Source organism: Notechis scutatus, chromosome 1 (assembly GCF_049901735.1).
Source record: "Notechis scutatus isolate UNSWTSFEM ecotype Mainland chromosome 1, rNotScu1.2, whole genome shotgun sequence".
Classification (NCBI taxonomy): Eukaryota; Metazoa; Chordata; class Lepidosauria; order Squamata; family Elapidae; genus Notechis; species Notechis scutatus.
In genome coordinates this window covers 268,400,827-268,422,043 of record NC_142009.1, presented here as the reverse complement: position 1 = coordinate 268,422,043, position 21,217 = coordinate 268,400,827, and the positions used below count along the sequence as shown (strand labels likewise).

The 21,217-nt window shown below is 42.5% G+C and overlaps 1 protein-coding gene across 5 annotated transcripts in view; it reads right to left on the bottom strand.

Moving 5' to 3' along the window:
- The window catches only part of DGKZ (diacylglycerol kinase zeta), a 171,468-nt gene that overhangs the window by 122,984 nt on the left and 27,267 nt on the right, over positions 1-21,217 (bottom strand). For 2 of the 5 annotated variants that reach the window (XM_087951312.1, XM_026671260.2), the window contains exon 1: positions 4,232-4,776. The exons of 1 other annotated variant lie outside the window; for it this stretch is intronic. In XM_087951312.1, coding sequence (XP_087807438.1) covers positions 4,232-4,428 — 197 coding nt within the window. In that variant the 5' untranslated portion in view covers positions 4,429-4,776. Of the gene's footprint in view, positions 1-4,231; positions 4,777-13,586; positions 14,162-21,217 lie in introns of those variants that run through there. 2 more of the 5 variants (XM_087951314.1, XM_026671258.2) reach the window with 2 other exon arrangements.

Sequence of the window (21,217 nt, the reverse complement as noted above, 5' to 3'; positions counted from 1 at the left end):
AAGTTCAAGACTGGGAACAAAGAATGGTTTGGATTGGGGTGGGCCAAGATGGGAATGGCTTGGATCGGGATGGACCCTCATCTAACAACTAGGTGGGATTACAGTTTACAGCTGCATTGCTTACCGATGGAAATTCCAGCCCCAATTGTTAACCAAGGTCTACTTGTGTTTAGTTCATGTACTATTAATTGGGGGATACTCATTAGATACCTTTGTAATAGCTGGTTATTGCAGATTATGGCAGGGTGAGGATGGGAGAAAGGACAACCTATAATTCTGTTACATAATCATCCTCCTAAGAAGCAAAAGGAAGAGTTTTTCCTGTATGAATGAAGTAACTTATATTAGGTTAATAGACAGAACAGCGAGACAAAAATTGATTACTAACTGATTCTGGCAACAGTTCTACATCTATTCACATCCTAACTCTTACATACTACTGTTCACATATTCTCCTATCTTTTATTAATAGGTGGAACATTAAGGCAAGAACAAGCCATCTGCTCCTAGAAATAGTTGGGTGTGGCTAAAGGCTATAGACTTTGGTGTGAATGTGGCATGCAAGGGATATGGACATCCAAACCCTTAATTCAGCTACAGAAAACAGCAACCTGTCAACCTTCCATTCCAACTTCTTCACTTTTACACTAAACGAAAACTAATGTTTTCTGTTCCATTTAATAAAAATTGTAACAGTCTTCAATATCAAAGTTCTCTTTATCAAGTACCAGCTTTCTAAAATAAGGAAGCATAATTGGCTTTAAACCTTGGCACAATTCAAACTTTAGGAACAGAAGACCTAATTAGCCTTGTGCTAATTATACCAGAAAGGATCATAAAGGAAAAAATTATCTGTTTATTATCTTAACAGGCAATACTCCTAACTAGGACATACAGGCTGTAATGTGAACACCAGAGCGGTGCCAGTCCCAGTCAGAAATGATTCATCATGGTCTCTTTTTGTATCTGAGTCAATATGGGTGATCTGGTTATTATTCTCAGTCCCTATAAGACTAGCAAATCAATTGTTGGGATAGGAAGGGAAAGTATCTTTAAGAATTGGTGATGGGAAATGAAAGACCTGTTAGGATTTTAAATTCTCCTAACTATTCTCCACCAATCCATCAGCATAGAACTGGTTCTACTAGATTTGACAAGTTATGCTTACTATGTTTCTCAGGTCATCTACTTACACTGAACTTATGCTATGCTAGAAAAAAATGTATTATATTCTTTACCCACCCAATTGCCTAATCCTCAATCCATTTCTACAAGTAAAGCTATTTCCTAAATTTACTAAATGGGCTCTGGATGAGAATGAAGAGTGAGCTTAGGGGCAGATGAACCAGATTCACACCCTCAGAATGTTTCTAAAGTTTAGACTAAGCAAGTTTTGTAACAGTATTTAATACAAAAATAGCTGTTTATCATTGTCACATATTTCTATTTGAGTAGAAATGCCTTTAGCATAAGCCAAAGAATCAAGTCTGCCATGCCTTGCCTATTTTAAAAATGACATTCTCTCTTTTTTAAAAAAAAATATGACTGGAACAAATAGCACCTAGCTAGGTTTGAACAATTGATTACCTAGTAAAGCTCTCAGAAATTACAAAACATTGTCTTCTTTTGGAAGAGAGAACTGTAATTCATGCATCATTTTTCTTTTTAACAGATCATTGGTGGGAGAACTAGCACCACATTCTACCCACCTGAGATCTACTTATCTCTCCATCCTTGTACTTTTACAGTATCGTAAATTGACCGTTGGAAACAATGCGAGCCCTTATTTCTCTTCTATCTAGTGCCGATTTATTTTGCACAAATGTGCCCTTAATTGGAGTCATACTGGGCAAGGAAAATGCTATAAATGTGTACACATATGCATGCCTCTAATTTACATGCACAAGAAAGGACAAGGACAATTTGAGTGAGTTCAGTCCAGATCTTCACTTCTAACAGAGAAAAAAAAACTTTCCTGCCCATACTCTTCTGTTAAGGCTTTGAGGCTAGGATGTTAAGTGAGCCCTGTTAGCTAATTTATTTAGTTCCAGTCTCTGGATTGGAAATGAAATTATTTTTAGACATCCTGTACATTACCTAGGTTTGGAATTGGAGATGGAAGCCCTAAACGTAATGGTAACTTTTGCCAAATGAAAGAGTGGGGACCTATTTTTGCCCAATGAAAGAGTGGGGAATTCTAAAAGAGTGGGGACCAAGTTGTAACGCCAACTCCTCCACATTTTCATGCTTCTGTTGCTGTGTGTTATGTCAGGCCTGAATAAAAACTTGGTAACTTTTTAAAAATAAGCTGCTGCCACCACCCCAAAATACACACTGTCAAGCACCTCCAAGCCTTGCTGCCACTCTCAGTTCTAATGCTGGTCTCTTCCCCTCAACAAATTGTGCAGGCCTTGTGTATGTGTCACATAAACACATTCTTGTACCCTTCTCATTGGCTTTGCTTGAATTTTATATTGGTTCCCATCTGTATATTCTGTCCTAAAAAGCTTGGCTCACTTTCTTAATCAATCTAGCCCATATGTGTTCTGAGTTCACCAAATGTTCTAAGCTTCAGGAGTCCCCTTCTGTAAAATGGAAAGCCATTTCCTACTATGACTTCTTCCATAATTCCATATATATATATGCACTGCATGATAGAATATGCAAATTAATTATATTATATAAATTATAACAATAATTACAATATAAACTTTGGCTACACACATTTCCATTACATTAAGTACTGGTTCTTTAGATAAATAAAATGTCATTTCCATAACATTTGGATTAGTGCAGCTGATCTTTCATAAAACTTATTTTCATGTTCAACTATCAATGTACTTGTCAGTATTTGCAAAAATGCTATCAATGAAAGAGTGCTTTAGTTTGTTTATATAATTACTGTAACTAACAAACCACAATGTTTTGGTTTTAAAAAAATTCAAAACGTTGCCACTACTGGCCGAAAAGCCAAAAAAAAATCAACTTTATTTATTTTGATCCAAGAAGACCAAGATAATATTTCAAACTGAAGAATTATGAATTCCCTCAAACATTAGAATCTCTCTGTATAAAGCAAAGTAATATTAATATTAAATGCCACACATAATATTAAATGTGTGGCACAGAACTCCAAGAAGCTACCATAAGATTACATACCAAATGTCTGATTGCCGACAAGGTGGTTATAATGTTGAAAGGTATGCAACAGCCTAGTCAAAGGACAGCACAAACAAAATGCAAAAACCTCAGTAATATATCTGGACACTGCTATATTTCCTTGTGCTACAGAGAGAAACAGACACACACCTAATTCACCATTTCCTAATTAAGCACTACATTTCGCTCTAGAATTTGTTCTTTGTTATTGGATTATTCAGTCATCTCCAATTTATATTTTCCACGATGAATGTAAATGATGGGAATTGCTGATCAATCCATCAGAGGGCCCTCAGGTTGGGGGACTCTATAATCTGTATTTATAAGCAGATCTTAATTCAACAATAAATTGGGTAAAGAGGAAGATGAGTAAATAGGGTATGGGAAAGGAGAGGTAGATCCTGAATCCCACTGAAAGCTATTAACTAATTACAAAAACACCCACCCCATATTCCTACCAAAAGAAAAACAGCATTATTTGTTGAGATCAGAAACTCAGTCCAATGAAACAAAAAGAAATGGGAGGGGAAAGAGGAAAAGGAAGAATGACATTCTCATCACTACAGCTGACAATCAGAATTTTACATTCCTGAATGGCACAGGATTAGGGTTTTTTGTTTGTTTGTCTGTTTGTTTTTACACCAAAGATAAAAGTGCTCTTTCTCTCAAGCTGAACCTATTACCTTATTTACCCGACTAGTGATAGCTATTAATTACATTCAAAAACATAGCACAGACAAAAATCCCTATTTCATATCTCACTAAGTATAAGCGTGTGTCTGTATGCGAGTTTTGGGGTACATCTACGTAATCCATGCGTTGTCAATTGAGCTTCTTCACCTGCCTCAGATTGGAAAGACCAGCACATCACAACAACCGGTACCCCCACTACTCAAAGACAGTAAGTTTTGCACAACAGAGCCACAAACTAGCCAAACCATTTTATTCCACCACCTGAACATATTTTTGTGATTTGGTGTGTGGGGAAGAAGCGTGCGTGAGTTCGCCACGATCCCTCCTATCCCATTACTCTTTCAAACGCGCACACTTCAAAACCCTGGGTCTCGCTCACCTGCGCCCAAAGATCTTGAGCCCAAACCTCTTTTTGCTGTGCCTTCGTCCCAGCGTGGAGATCTTGTCCAGCTCCGGGCACACGGACGTCTCCGAACTAGCGGTGGACGGCGAACTGGAGCCAACGGAGGAGGCGGCGGCGGCAGCAGCGGCGCCCCCGCCATTCGAGCCCTTTTCGATGACCTCGTGCAGCTCCATAACCCCGCTGGTCTTGCTTCTCTCCCTCACCTGCTCGGGAGAGGGCCGGTCATATCCGCGGGGCGAGTAGCCAGCGATTAAGCCCCGGAGACAGGGTCGAGCTCTGGCTCGAGCGCAGCACTCATTGCTCTGCCAAGGCAGGCGGGCGGAAGAAGGGAAAGTGCTGCCCTCGCTCCTTCTGTCAGGGGCTTATCCGGGACGCCTCCCCTCAAAGCAGCCGCAGAAATGAGAGTGCCAAGGACTAGCGTATCCCCGAGACGGGTGGTGCATGCTCAGCTTCCAGCTATTCGATCCCCAGCGCGCCTCGCCGAGAAATTAGAGCCGTGCAGGAAGTCTCAATACAAAGCAAGGTAAAGCGCTTAAGGACCCCAGATAGCTGCCCGGGAAGCTGCCTCCTTGTTGCTCTAAGGGGAAAAAGGCGGGCTAGTGGCTCCATCTGCCGCTTCCTCGAACGCGTTGCAATACTTGGGCCCGGCCGCCTTCGTTGCAACCGTTGGCGACCAGATAAATTAGAGCCACAGAAGACAGGACAGAGAGAAGTGGAGCACTAGCTCCAGTTCTCCAGACTTGCCTTGAGAGGCTTAGGAGCGAATTTACAGCAAGGGTTGGAAGAGTTGCTGAGCAAGCATAACCGTGACAGGTAGCCCATTCCTATCCCGCATCTATTGCTTTGGTGCTGTCCTAAATTATGGTGTGCCATTCTGATAGGCAAGGAGATAGCATGCTTCTACTGCTGCCCTCTTATAAAGTGTGGAGGAACAATCAGTTGTGGCAAAGCGAAGGGATTGGGGATCTGGATGACTTCGGGTTATCTGGCTTCCATAAACTGGCTTGTCTGTCTTTCCGCCCATCTTCCAAGTTCAAACAAGATGAAGTGCAGTGAAATGGGAAGATGCCATAGCAAGAATAGGTCTAGAGAGAAGCAGGGCACTCTGTGCCATAATTTTGCAACTAGAGTAGGAGAACAGGCACCCACTAGCTTCTTGAAATAAGAAATAGTCTGGTAACACCTTTTCAAACTAGTACACATTATTACAGTGAAAGGCAATAAGCTTCATCAAATGCATTGGAGCGACTAGACTGATGTAGGAGTTAATTTGAGATGGAAATGGGGGGAAACTAAAATTGTTAGTCTGAAAAGGTGGCTACCAGACTCCTCGTTTTTGATGATTTATAGATTAACATGGCTTTTGTTCTGTAGTCACTAGCTGCTGAGTAACAATTCTTTTACTTGAAGTGTAAGTAATAACCAAGAAATGCCAGTTCAACATCCTTCTTGAGCTGTTACATTTTGCAGTACAGATATATTTTTAAATACTGTTAAATGGATCAGCATAAACACAGACACCATTCTTCCTTGAATGAAAGAATAGAGACCTGTCCCACTCTCTTTGCCCTTACTGGAAGAGAGAGAAGCTGGTATCAAAAAGAGAGAACCAGAGGAAGCACAGATATGAAAGGAACTCTGGAAATATAGTGCTAATGGAAAGTGCAAACAAAAAGAGAGAAATAATTGCAACAGAGGATAGGTGATAACCACAAAAGAAGGGTGCGCCCATATTTCTCAACACACCTTGGATCATATCTACATGTAACATGTACAAATATAATAGATAGCAAATGAAATATGTTTTACACATCCTGAATCAGTGTTAGAATTAGGGCATTGGGGAATACTTTTACATTAATATAGTTTATAAGTTATAGCTGAGGAGGTGACATAAGACCAACTTTGTGGAATAAGGAGAAAAATTGGTATTGTTAAAGCTGATTGTGCCATTGTTAGATGAGCACACAGTCTATATCACAGGAAAGGAAGCTCATTTTGAGTATCTGAAGACCAATGCTGACAGATTAGAGGTATAAACCTCTAATCTGGTCACTGCAACAGGGTACATTAAATGGATTTGTCATATAGTGGGAGTGGATGCCTGTCTGTTGAATAATTTTTCCTGATTATATGGTACATTCCGGTTTCTACATTTCCCACCAAGTAGAATGCTGAAGATGGTCTGCTATAGCAGAGAATCACTGCCTGAAGAGAACAAATAAAAGGAAACTAAAAAGGAATTCTGTAACCACATAGCTTTTCAAAAACATCTAGATATTATGTAAATGTAGACACATTCTCAGCATATCAAGCAATATGACTTGAAATTACAACACCCTCTCGAAGAAGTTATTTTAAGATTCCACAGCCAGAATCAGATGTTTTAAAGTAGAACATTATGTAATTCTTAACACTACTATGCAAGATGTCATTGACATACTCTAAATTTCAGAATGAATATATAGATTCCAGACAGAAATCCTTGATAGGGATTTTGTTTATCAACATACTTTCATTCTGGGTATTCTACTTTTCCAAAATAGATTAAACAAAATCTCATACTGTAATCCAGATTTCTCAGCAAGAATGCTTTCTTAATGACCAACTAGGGTATCAGAGATTTTCTTTTTTTTAAAAAATAACACTTGAGCTAGATAGTAGCATTAGGAGTGTGCAGCTTGGAAACAGATGTAACTGCAGTAATGGGTCACAGGTACTTCATTTAAGCTTTTACAACCTCTTCCAAACCACTGCACGGTCCTATAGAATAAGTTTAAAACTCACCAGATTGTTTTGAGTAAGTTGTCCCCTTAGTTATTTTGATTTATTTTACTATTATTTCTGCAAAGCTTAAGAATCTTGATCTAATTGTGTTGGTATTTCCCTCTGGGTTTTGTTTGTTTGTTTAGAAATTTATTCCACTTTTTTTTCATATACAGGTAGTCCTTGACTTATGATCACAGTTGTACCCAACATTTCTGTTGCTAAGTGAGATGTTAAGTGAATTTTGCCCCATTTTATGACCTTTCTTGCCACAATGATAAATGAATCACTGCAGTTTTTAAGTTAGTAATATGCTTAAGTGAATCTGGATTCCCCATTGACTTTGCTTGTCAGGAGGTCGCAAAAGGGGATCACATGACTCCAGGACACTGCAACCGTCATAAATATGAGTCAGTTGCTCAGCATCTGAATTTTGTTTATATGACCATGGGGATGTGGCAATGGTCGTAAGTGTTAAAAAATGGTCATAAGTAACTTATTTCAATGGTGTTGTAGCTTTGAACAATCACTAAATGAACTGTTGTAAGTTGAAGACTATCTGCACAACTCAACATGGCAAACCTACCTAATACTCCTTTCTCCTCCTATTTTCCTCACAACAACCATCTTGTGAGGTGAGTTGGCCTGAGAGAAAATGGCTGCCCCAAGTCACCCAACTGGTTTTTCATGCCTAAGGTGGGACTAGAATTCAGTCTGGTTTCTAGGCCAGCACCGTAACCACTACACCAAACTGCTTCTAGTTTGTTGAGGCCTCACTTTTAGATCCATTTTTGCAGGGCCTTATCAGTTGATTTTAATATTTGAAGAATGTTTGTTTCAATTGCTTTAATCAATAGGTCAGTGGAAAGAACATACAGTATACAGTATAATACAGTATAATACAGTAGAACTGAGGACTAATTTCCCTATTCCTGCAGTGTAATGACTCCTGATAATAATGAGAAAGGAATACATGTTGTTTATAATGTTCTGCTATTATCATTTTTTGCTTTATTACATTTTAGAATACCATTACTTTGGTCATCTGCTCCAGTAAGGACTAATTAGTGTTCATTACATAGTCTGCCAAGGCAGTTCTCTTTTTAAACATAACTCTTCCATCTCAATTGATAATTATATCAACGCTTCCAGATTTACTTGAAAAATTTGGTCAGACCAATGTGTTCAAGGTAATCCTGATGGTCATACAAGAAAAAAAACAATGCTCTTTTAACCTAACCAAGGTCATTCTGTAGGCTTTGAAACATGAATCATTCATAACTGCTTCTAGATTTTTGATTGCGTGCAAGATAATAGTTATGGCTGAATTATTAGCAAAATGCCGTCCACAAATAGTATAGAGAATATTAAAAAGCATAAAGCAATGGTCTGACTTGAAATAAGGCAGATCTTTACCTCTTTTTACATCTCTAAAGCTGACAATCAGCAGGAATATCTTCAGTAACCAGTTCTTTCTCTGGGTTATGAAGGCTGAGCCTGATTAGTATTTAGATCAGGGGTGTCAAACTCGCGTCATCACGGCAATGTCACAACTTTTTTTCCCTTCGCTAAACTGGGCGTGGGCAGCACGTGACGACTTAGGTGATAGACAATCGGGGAATTCCATGTCTAGGTTTAGGCTAGAATGGGAAGTAAAAAACAAAGGTGAAGAGAATAGAATTGCACTTTTGTTCTATTGACAAAAATAGCATGAATACTAAGATAATAACCAGGAGTCATTTTGAGGGCATCTTTATCTTTTATTATTGAACTCACATCTTTTCAAATTACGATTCACAAAGAATGAGTGGATATTACTTTCCAAAAGGCACTCATCTCAATCTGATAAAATTGGAAGGAACAAATCTCTACAATCTACTCTCCTGAAAAATGTCCACGTTGGGAAATCAGTGTAAGAGTACAGATACCACATCTGTGATACTTTGTCTTAGTGGAATACAAAGTGAAGAATCTTGCTGTTTTCTGCAAACAATCAATGGCTATCAAGCCGAACAAGCAGTTATAAATAAGATACAAAATAGTGAACGTTTCTGCCATCTAGTGGGGAAAGTAAAATAAGAAATATGCTGCATACCATATTATATTTTAAAAATTCCCCAAATTTTATCTAAAATTTAGATAAGTGTGAGCATTACCTTACATTACATTTCAGCAGCCATTAATAACCGGTGAAGCAGTATCACCCATTTTTACCTCTCTATGATTTTGAAAACGTATCAGGCTAATCAATGAACAGTAAGTACTGTAAGCTGCTTGAGAGATTGCAAGACATGTGAGATGTCTCACTGCACAATAGAGTGCCACTTCCCTGTATCAATATTCAGTTGGACCTACCCTGTATATCTATAGTGTAGTTGTGAAAAGAATGTGGTCGATTTAGGAGAATAGAACACAATGTTTCTCACCAGACTACAAACATTCATGGCTGGCACCAGCTTCAGATTATGATTTTAAAAAACCCTCTAATTCTGACTTCAAGTATAAAGGTAGTCCTCAACTTAAGACCATAATTGAGCCTGGCAATTACTGTCATAAGTTGTGATAATCGTAAAGTGGGCTTGTAAACAGTCTGGACCTGTTTTACAACTTTTTGCAGCAGTCATTAGGGGAACATGGCAGTTGTAAAGCAATTGCCATGGTTATTAAACAAATGCCATGAACATTAAGTGAACACCATGGTCATTAAGCAAACCGGCTGTTCACTATGAGCTTTTTTTTCCTGGAAACCAGAAGTAGACGCTGGTTTCTGGCAAAAACATTGTAAGTTACAGTCACCGAACCATTGGACACTGCAAATGGCCATAAATGTGGGCTAGTTGATAAAGCACCCAAAATGTGGACACATGATGGGGCAGCCATCAGAACTTTGGAATTGGATTTTAGGTACTTTTTGGGGGAGTGGGTTGTAATTTCAAATGCTTGCTAAGCTATCAGATGTGCTGTAAGTCAAGGATAACCTATCCTCTGCCTCTAAAACAAGACCATTACAAAATCTTCTTGTCAAACCCTTAGGCACCCCAAAGACAAATACTCCAAATTTATTTTCCCAGGACAAAACATTGCACCTAAAGTGGTAAGTAAAGTACAAAATCTTTCTATGCCTCCTTCATATGTCATTGTTTCTTGGGAATAGAGTGGTTCGATTCACACATTGTGCTAATCATTAACAGTGGATAAAAAAACCCCATACTAGCTACGATCATACAATGTGCTAAGTCAGAACCAAGCAAACCATATGATGGCTTAGGGCTTCTATTCTGTTATTACTATTTAACTATAATAATATTTCCTCCACAACGTATTAAGTTTCCCACATAGGCAAATATATATAGGTGAACTATCTATCAGAAAACACCACACACTTTTTCCTAATCATTGGTGATGTTGACTGAGCATTCATGACTGCAGTATCATAACCTAAGTGTACAATGCATAAATTATTGCCATATTTAAATAAATTCTGCAACAACATCCAAAGGGGAAGTATGTTCACAGCCAAAGTGGTTTCCTACTTCCTCCATAAAGGAAAGGCTAGATAATAAGCAAAATAAGAGCACTCAGAAACATCATGTACTCTATTCTTAGTCATTCACAACGGCAGAAAGTAAGGAAATTACCATGATAGAAAGATGCAACCTAAGCAAAAGGGATTGAAACATTTTTTTAAAAAGAGGTAATATTTGGAAGTAGCTCTGGCAGATACCTCCCTGATTCACTGGAATATAAGAAAGAGGAGAAGGGAGCAGAACCAGACTTGCAAGATTCTATTATTGAAATAATAACCAATTTCAATAACAGCAGTTTTAGTTTTCCAGTGAAGTTGATTTCCTGGTCTGAACCACCTAGTGGTGGTTCAGCTCTGAACACCTGTATTTGTGCTGCTAATCATCCCCTCATGATCAAAGGTTGCTTCCCCACTGCACTCATCCTATTTCTTGTTTCACTGAAGCCATAATTAGTATACCATGTGGATATACAAAAAGTAGTCCTTGACTTACAACTATTCGTTTACTGACCGTTTGAAGTTACAATGGCACTAGGAAAAAATGACTTTTGACCATTTTTCATACCTACAGCATAGCATCCCCTTGGTCGTGTGATCAAAATTAGGGTGCTTGGCAATTGTATGTATTTATGACAATTGCAGTAACCCGAGTTCATGTGATTACCTCTTGTGACAAGCAAAATCACCCAGATTCACTTAACAAACCACGTTACTAACTTAACAACTGCAGATATTCACTTAACAACTGTGGCAAGAAAGGCTATAAAATGGGGCAAAATTCACTCAACAAATGTCTTATTTAGCAATGGAAATGTTGGTTTCATTGGTCATAAGTTTGAGGACTACCTGTATAGAATATCATTTAAAAAATGAATGTTTTTCAGCCATCTAACGATGAACTGGATTTTGCAGTCCTTTTCAAGAACATCTTGTCCCACCCACAAGGGTAATTCCCATTATCACGGCCTTCTAAAAGGCTGTGAGAATAAAACCTGACTCTTTCAGATCTTTGGGACTTGAATTGCATAGATTTCCTAGTGCCAGAAATGATACAATGTTTTTTTTCTATGATTAATTGAAATTGTCAACTGTCATTACATTTGTTTTATTGCATACTATTGCTACTGTTGCATTAGCTTTTATTCACCACTTAGAGTCAGTTGACTTGAAGTGGTCTGGAAACTCATCCATTCAACAAAGTATGTTGAGAATTAGTTTTGAAGGCAGATTCATAAGGGGGACACCTGAAGGAGGAAGAACAAGAAGGTATACTAGAGCAGCAAAGCTGGCCGAGGAATTCTGGGAGTTGAAGTCCACAAGTCTTAAAGTTGCCAAGGTTGGAGACCCCTGTACTAGAGTACAGTTAGACAAATTATCAGGAAGAAACTGTTATGTGAACCACTGGGAATAAATAAGCTAAAAGGACTTATTGGCCCTTGCAGAAATTAATCTCTGGTGATTGATTCAAATATTCTTACATGTATCTTCTTAATCTCCTTAAAAAAGAGCAGCAACAAAGAGGAAGTTCCAGAAGAAAAAGCTTTCCTTCATATTTCATTTAGTGTGATCATCTAATATCAGAATGAGTAAATGCGTCTACTGAGGACAAATTTGCAAAGTTATTTGAATATGCTGTTTTATAACTGCTCTTGGCCTACAATATACTAAGATACTTAATATCCTTGGAAAATGCAACATCAAACTGTAAAAATCCAATCAAATTAGAATTAGGGCTGAGTTAATGTCTTGTATATTACTTTATAGTTTACCTAACAGTGGATTTATCTCTATTTAAATATTTACACAGATGTTTAAAATATGAATAAAATATTGAATGAAAACTACAGCCTGATATTACTAAAAAAACTCTTACTAAACTTTGCCATTTAAATCCTAAAATGTTTCATTAGGCTCAGCTAAATGACTTATTGTACTTATACTTGCCCAGACTGTCTGGGATACTCTCAAAGCCCTCCACTAATTCATCACTATTTTTTGAAAATAACTTCCTTTAAAAAAAACTATGTGTCATTTGCACGGACACTCAAGACTTTACATTCAGTGGATCAGGGGAAGCGTTGAGTGGGAAAAACCACAGCACAGTATCAAAACAGACATGATAAGAGACATGGACTCTCCGTTGGACTCCAGCACTGTGTCTTGGTCTGTGGTTTTCAAAACTGCAAAGCTACACGCACATCCCTTTGTCCTCTTATTCAACACCCCCCACTATCTGCACTCTCCAAGAGAGGTTGACTTCACCTAGGAAACTCAACACTTGTTCCTTGGAGATGACAGCAGTTTTGGTAAAGCAAGTGTGTTTGAGAACTGGCTCCTTCCCCTTCCAGCCTTCATTACCAGGCAGAGGACACAGAGAAGGAAATTTGCTTCATGAGGACACAGAGAAGGAAATTTGCTTCGTGAGGAAGAAGGCTGGTGTCCATTGTACCATTCTCTGCAGACACTGTATAAGTATGCTCTTTTGTTGTATCAGCCTGGAAGGGATCCTTAAGAACAGGGGTCTCCAACCTTGGCAACTTTAAGCCTGGAGGACTTCAACTCCCAGAATTCCCCAGCCTGCTGGCTGGGGAATTCTGGGAGTTGAAGTCCTCCAGGCTTAAAGTTGCCAAGGTTGGAGACCCCTGCTTAAGAAGGATAACACTCCAGACCTTCCTGTCTTCCCTCCCTCGGAAAGTTTCTATCTCTTCTCCCAACACTCCCCATCCCACTATGCTTCCATGTGCTAAAGCCCTTCCTGTCTCCAGAGGAACAGATTGCCTGCTTGCCAGCCTGGCCACCCACTCTACGTGTCCCGGCTGAACAGGCCTACCTTCCTACACGCAGCAGGCGAAGGGCCCCAAAGGGAGAGGAAAGGAGAGGGGGGTGGGTGGGTGGGGGCGGAAGATGGCAAGGCAAGGGGCCTTTCTCTCTTACAATAGCAGGATGTAAACAACAGCTCTCTCCCGTGCGAGAGCAGACCAGGGCGTCAGCTCAGACGGCAAAAGGAAACCAGCCGAGGCCATCCCCGCCTAAAAGTACCTGGCAGCGGCGCTTTTCCCTGGGGGGCTCCGCGGGACATCCCAAGACCGATGCCACCACATCTGCCCTCTTCGGGGACAGGCCTTCTTCGGCAGGTCCTCTTCAGAAGGACGAGGCCCCCCGGGTCCCCCTCGCGTTCCTCTTCTTCCCGCTCCCGCGGATGGGCTCCGGAGTCATCGGCAGCCGAGCAGAGCCTCGCCGGCTCCCTGCCATCGGTCCTGCAAGTTCGGGGCAGCGGCTTTGTTCCCACTCTCTTCCCCGCCCGGTTCCTCTTTCTGTGCGCTTCCTGAAAGGTAGCAGCTAGTAGTAGCCCAAAAGACGGCCGCGGCACCACGCCGTGCAAAGCATAGGCGCGCGCACCATCCCGCACAATTACAGGCCCCCGGAGACTCTCGGGGAGAAGCCTCTGCACAAGCCCGGGCGAGTGGGAACAAGTTTCCGCCGTTACGAAGGCTCCGGGATGAGGGAGGCAATCCTCGCCGCAGGACAGTAAAGTCCAGCCCGCCAGAGGCAGCGGGGCAGCCGGGTCCCTCGCCCTCAGCGGGAGGAAGGGCCAGTTGGGAAGAGGGGCTTTGGTTGGCCCTGCCCTCGCGCCACACTCGACCCAAGGGCAGTCTTCTCCAACCTGGCGCCCTCCAAGGCACGGCCAGCCCAGAGGTCCCATGATCCACACTTGGCGGGGCTGGTCACGATGCTACTTTTTTTTTTTCCTCCTAATCCCAGCTTTCATCCAAGGCGGCTCCTTTTCATTTTCTCCTCAGTCCTAGGCCAACAATGTAAACGATTTCCTACTGGCAAGTCATGCTTTCCTCCTTCTGGGGCAGACCAGACCTCCTTGTTTATACGTGTCTCTAGTGGCCTAACACTTTTATTTACTTGCCCCGCAGTTTGAATCTATACCTCAAATTGTAGACTTCTTTGCAAAAGTTTCTAAAGGAACAGAGTTTAGCAATTGCAGTGAAAGGTGTGTGGCATTTTAGAGACTAACATGTCCAAATGTTTGCTCTGTGAGCCATTGTCTATGCATACAGTACTATTGAAATTCTCTTTGACGTCAGTTACTGTTTGCCATTCCCCCCACCCACCCACATTCTGCATTACATTTTGTGCATCTCAGCAAAAGAAAGTTTCCCATAAATATCTGAGTCGTAAAGACCTTTTTGTGATAATTAAGGGTGTTTGCTCTCTTAAGCGCATGGAAGGCAGACCTCTTATTCTATTTTATAAATAGGGAAACTGAATTGAAGAGATGGCCACCTCAAACTCATTCAATAATTGTGGCTGTCTCCCCATCTTCCAATATCAACATCAGCCAAAAACAATAGCCAAAACCAACCCACTCAAATGCTATTATTTTTTCTGAGCTACTGTATATTTTCTAACTTCAGAAGAAGTAACCAACCCACTCAAAATGCTATTATTCCCTCAGAGCTACTGTATATTTTCTAACTTCAGAAAAAAAAAAGAAGTGGAAGAGCTAAAGGACAAAGACATATTTAGCTCTCTATTTTTAAATTAATGCATAACTTTGGGGAAGGGAGAACTGGATGATGATATGCAGAAGCTAAAAAGACATTCACCCTTTATTCACATGATGCCAAACCAATTTTGAGGAAAGCCTCACAGTAATACAATATCTACACTGGAGCACTGTAAATATCCTCTGTGCAAATTATTTCTGGAAAATGGCCATAAAAATTTCAGTGGTTGCAAAATGCAGCGGTTAGAATCCAACTAGGAACTAGTTCTACTTATCACATCAGTTTCACAATATAGTACTTTGGTTAGCTCACAATTTCTTTCTGAATTAAGTGTTACTTGCTCCTTTTTTGTCTTCAAATGCTTTATTCCCCCCAACCACTTTATTAATGTTAGGGACCTGGATATTTGAAAGGTTGCTTCACTTAATTAAATTGATGAATAAATAATATGTAGACTGCTTCAGTGGTGGGATTCAAAAAATATTTACCAGCAGTTCTGTGGGCATGGCTTGGTGGGCGTGGTGTTGTTTGGTGGGCGTGACTTGGTGGGCCTGGCAGGGGAAGGTTACTGCAAAATTCCCATTCCCTTCCCACCCCACTAACTTGCTTTCCAGCTCCGTCCTCCTGTGCAGGGCAATAAAAGAAGACCCAGCCGATCAGCTGGGACTCGGGAGGCAGAGAATAGATGGGGGTGGAGCTAGTCAGAGGTGGGATTTGCCAGTTCTCCGAACTACTCACAATTTCAACTACCGGTTCTCCAGAACAGGTCAGAACCTGCTGAATACCACCTCTGGACCTCTTGTACATTTCACTTTTTAGTGCTCAGATGGGCCCTTGTTCTAATATCAGGATATGGAATTTTTGTCTCCAAACAATTCCTTATTTAGAAGAAGTAATTTATTGCTATGATTTTCTGTTTGTCACAATTGCTACCAGTTGGTTTGGTTTCTGGTTATTTTATGATTTTATGTCTGTTTTGTTGGTTTTTAATTGCCTTTGGAATATGCCATTCTTTGAGACTTCTGTACTGGACTCAAAATTGGGAAATATACATGAAAGTGAAGCTTAAAAGCTTCCACTGACTTTATCTTGCAACCTTCACATAATGAAGATAAATTAATATGTAGTAGGTTGTGTGACCCCTATAGTGAGTGCATCTCCAAGATTTCATAGAACATTAGGTATACAGAAGAAAAATAGCATGTGCAGGAATCACATGATATGCCAAAAATTCCACAAGGAATTGAAAAGCATTCAGGAAAGAGATCAGGAAAAGCACAAGGAGAAGTAATGGGAGGAAAAAATACTTCGGCTGTTTCCAGATAACATAATCCTAATGTCAAACCACAAAATTTTATAACCTGCTTGTTCTTTCGGTGGCAATGAGAAAATAATAACAGCTATTTTCATGCCCAGAAAATGTTCAGGCCTTTTACAGCCCTTCTTCAAACTTCATCAGCATAAACAAAATGGTCAGCAATAAATACCTGCTGATAATCAGGCAATCTTTTGAGAAAATGATACTTACTTTTAACTCTGGAATCCCCAGACAGAGGATTCACATATGTAAAACCTGAAATGCTATTGTTTTTTTCTATGTTCCTGGATGTTACATACAAAAGACCCTTGTCAAAATTTCCTGTCAAATGAAACTCCATACCCCCGTAAAAATAAATTCAAGCTCTTTAGGTTTCTGGTAGGCACAGAGTAGGTATATAAAGAAGAAACAGTCTAAAATTTTAAAAAAATGTTTTTCTGATCTTTCCACCATAATATACAGCCATCACATCAACAATATCCCAAATACATAAGAATGAATAATCTGGGTGTTTACCCAAAACTAAATTCCAATTATACCAAATCTTCAATTCAAAACCCTCATGGGCAGGATAATGGGCAGTAAATTACAAAATGTAGGTGAAGATGTGATCAGATAAATGAGATGATTTACAGGTAATCCTCAACTTACGACCATAACGAATCCTGCCCATTATAGTTGCAAGTCATGACAATTGTTAAAGGAGATGCCCATGTGATCAACTCACTTAAGAACCCTCATTTCCCCAATGTGGACAACCATTAAGCAACCATGTGGATCATTAAGCAGAGCATGGGGTATCTCTGGAGTGGAGGAGACCTTGACAGTCCTCAGGTCCACACTGCAACAGCTGTCCAGCTCTCACATGACCTGTGGGAGACACGGCACCAGGCAGCCTCTGGAGCTCCAGAGATTATGTTGGGGAAGGAGAACAGACCATTCTGCCTCTCAGCCTCCCTATACAGTGGAGGCTGCATGGCTCGGTTCCAGAAGTGGACACCATTTAGGAAGTGGCCCAAATAAACTGTGGCTGTTCTGAAATGGCATCTGCTTCTGGGATGAAGCTGTACAATTTCCATCGTGTGAGAAGGCTGTGCGGCGAAACAGCTGCTTCCAGGAGAGCTATAGTATTGAAAAGGCAAGTGACCAATTGGAGACAGAGGACAGGGAGGAAGGGGTGGGATTCTTGGGCGTGGGAAGCAAGGGCAGAGCTTACAGAGTGCTGCAGCAGTCATAACTTAGGGTACAATTTCTAAGTTCATCCACTTCATTCAGCTATCACAATTTCAAACCATTGCTGAACAAGCAGTCATTAAGTCGTGGACTACCTTTATATACTTGCAGCAGACATATAGCAACCTATATGCCATGATGTCACCATATATGTGTGATTTTTACAGCATCAGCAGTTTTCCAAAGTGATCAGATCGAAACAGTAACTTCTGTAATATTCTGCAATGGCTACTGACGCACAAGACTGTTTCAGGCTTGGTATATCATGTCAGTTACATCTAATGATTTTTTTAAAAAAAAACAAACCATTCTGTAGCGCAACAGAATTTGAGATTCTTACTCCTAACTCTCCAGAGAAGTGATAATTACAAAACATTTAAAATTTGACATGCTCAAATATTGTTCCTTCTTTCAATTCTATTCAGCGGTCTGTGGTAGTTTCCTTGAGAGACAGGAGGAGGAAAAGCAGCAGCCAAGGCAATGGTCAGATAAGAGACATTTCAGCTCACAGAAGGAAAGATAGTATGAAAAGCATCTCAGAAGGGACCTTTCCTGGCTCCCGGGAAATAAAGGCAAGTAGAGAGAGAGAGGTGCTTTCAGGTTTGCAAGATTATTATTGTTGTTGTAACCTTACAATTAAGTTAGTGTTAGTATTCACGGTATCGGTTTACTACTTTGAAGGGCTGAGATGTGTGTGTATGTGTGTGTGTTGAGAGAGAGACAGAGAGAGAATGTGTGTGTAAATGGCTCTGTTTGTAAAACATTCTAGTATAAGTTTAAATGGAATTGTGCAATTTGAAGTTTAATGGATTTGGAGAATTCTTTGTATCTTGTAGGAAGCAAACAATCCAATGGGTTTTTTTTTTCTGTACAAACCAAGCCATTATGTGGCTTGTCTGATTGGATATAGCATGTTATATGAGTACAATAATTATGATTAGTTAATCTGATTTAAATGTTCTATGAATCCAGCTGTTTTGTATTAAAAATGGTAAGTCTACCTTGCAACCAAAGCTTTGAACAAATGTTAATATGTAATAACATTGATATACAGAATATATATACCGTATATACTCGAGTATAAGTCGACCCGAATATAAGCCGAGGCACCTAATTTTACACAAAAAAACTGGGAAAACTTATTGACTCGAGTATAAGCCGAGGGTGGGAAATGCAGCAGCTACTGGTAAATTTCAAAAATAAAAATAATTAATTTGGGAAACGATCTCACTATCATGAAAGGTTTAATTGATTCACTAACCCAAAAGAAGAATATGATGATGACAGCGGGAGGCAGGAGTCACTCTCTTCTCCTCCCTCGGAGGCCCCCTGAGTCAGGAGTCGCTACCGCCGGCGCGGCCCCAGTCCCGCGTCACCTCGGGAAGGGAAAGGCAAAAAGGAAGAGCCGCGGCAGCGCTTTGCAACAGCGGCAGCGGCACCGGAGGCTCAGGCTCAGCGACTCCTGGTTTTGCCCCACCCTTCCCAAGGTAACGCAGGACCGGAGCCGCACTGGCGGCAGCAACTCCCGACAGCCCCAGATGTAGGGAGAAGGCAAAAGCAACGGAAGATCCTTCAGGGGAAACTGAGGGGGAGACTCACCCTTGGTCCAGATGAGCCCCCTTCCCCGCCCCTAAGGAAGCAGAGGCAGCCAGCAAGGGCAGGCAAGCCCCGCTTCACAGACTCCGTCCGTCCTCACTCCCACCCACCCACCCACCCAAAGCCACTAAGTCCCCCAATCACGCAGCTCAGAATCGCCCTCCCCTCAGGGGGCAGCAACGACGCCCGGTTATTCCCGAGACAAGAAGCTCCGCCGTGCAATGAAAGCGCCCTGGCTCTAGGCTCGCGGGCTCAGAAAACAACACGAGCCGAGGTCGCTCGGCTCCGCTCGGCTTCTCCAACATCCGGCACTGCCCTGTTCTATGTGCCGGGCCCGGCAAGTCCGAGCAGCCAGCGCGTGGAGCAGGACGGCGCTGGAGATAGTTGGCTGCCTCTTTCGCAGCACGGGAGGCCTCCCCCGGCTGGCCAGCTGCTCTCCTCCTTCTCTGCCTGTTTGTTCTGTGTGACTGAGGAGGAGGAGACCGGCCGGCTGGTTGGGGAGGCTTTCTGCGCCGAGGAGGCGGCTGTTGGTGTCCGGCTTTGCTCCGCTTCTCCGGCGCGGCCCTGTTCTTTACTTGGGCAGCCGGGCGCGCGCCGGTGCAACGGGAAGGGAAAGGCAAAAAGCGCTTTCCCTTCCCGAGGCGACGGAGGCCTCCCGGCTGGCCAGCTGCTCTCCTCCTTCTCTGCCTGTTTGTTCTGTGTGACCGAGGAGGAGGAGACCGGCCGGCTGGTTGGGGAGGCTTTCTGCGCCGAGGAGGTGGCTGTTGGTGTCCGGCTTTGCTCCGCTTCTCCGGCGCGGCTCTGTTCTTTACTTGGGCAGCTGGGTGCCCGCAACGGGAAGGGAAAGGCCTCCTTCAACCAGCCGGTCGGTCTCCTCCTCCTCGGTCACACAGAACAAAGCGCTTTTTGCCTTTCCCTTCCCGAGGCGACGCGGGACTGGGGCCGCACCGGCGGCAGCAACTCCCGACAGCCCCAGCCGGAAACCTGAGCGGAGCCCGGGCGGAACTGCCTGTTGCCGCCGTGGGCGCCGTTGCGGGCGCCTGGCTGCCCAAGTAAAGAACAGGGCCGCGCCGGAGAAGCGGAGCAAAGCCGGACACCAACAGCCGCCTCCCTCGGCGCAGAAAGCCTCCCCCAACCAGCCGGCCGGTCTCCTCCTCCTCGGTCACACAGAACAAACAGGCAGAGAAGGAGGAGAGCAGCTGGCCAGCCGGGGGAGGCCTCCCATGCTGCGAAAGAGGCAGCCAACGATCTCTGGCGCCGCCCTGCTCCACGCGCTGGCTGCTCGGACTTGCCGGGCCCGGCACATAGAACAGGGCGGTGCCGGATGTTGGAGAAGCTGAGCGGAGCCGAAGCGACCTCGGCTCGCGTTGTTTTCTGAGCCCGCGAGCCTAGAGCCAGGGCGCTTTCATTGCACGGCGGAGCTTCTTGTCTCAGGAAAAACCGGGCGTCGTTGCTGCCCCCTGAGGGGAAGGCGATTCTGGGCTGCGCGATTGGGGGACTTCGTGGCTTTGGGTGGGAGCGAGGATGGACGGAGTCTGTGAAGCGGGGCTTGCCTGCCCTTGCTGGCTGCCTCTGCTTCCTTAGGGGCGGGGAAGGGGGCTCATCTGGACCAAGGGTGAGTCTCCCCTCAGTTTCCCTGAAGGATCTTCCGTCGCTTTTGCCTTCTCCCTACATCTTCCCTCTGTTAAAATTCCCCACACACACACACACTTATTTTCGGGCGGATAGATTTCGTGTCTGAGCATTCTCACATGGCGGTGGGTCTTTCCCCCCCCTAAAAACAGTTAAAAAAAGAAAAAACAATATATCCTCATGCAAGAACTTTTCTGCTTCCGATTACACCCATGCTTAAAAGTTGCAAAGGAAACACGGAAGCAGGGAAGCGCCTGCCCAGCTCCGGAGCTCCACACCATTTTTTTTTTCAGAGGGGAATCTGACTCGAGTATATGCCGAGAGGGGTTTTTTCATCACAAAAAATGGGCTGAAAAACTCAGCTTATACTC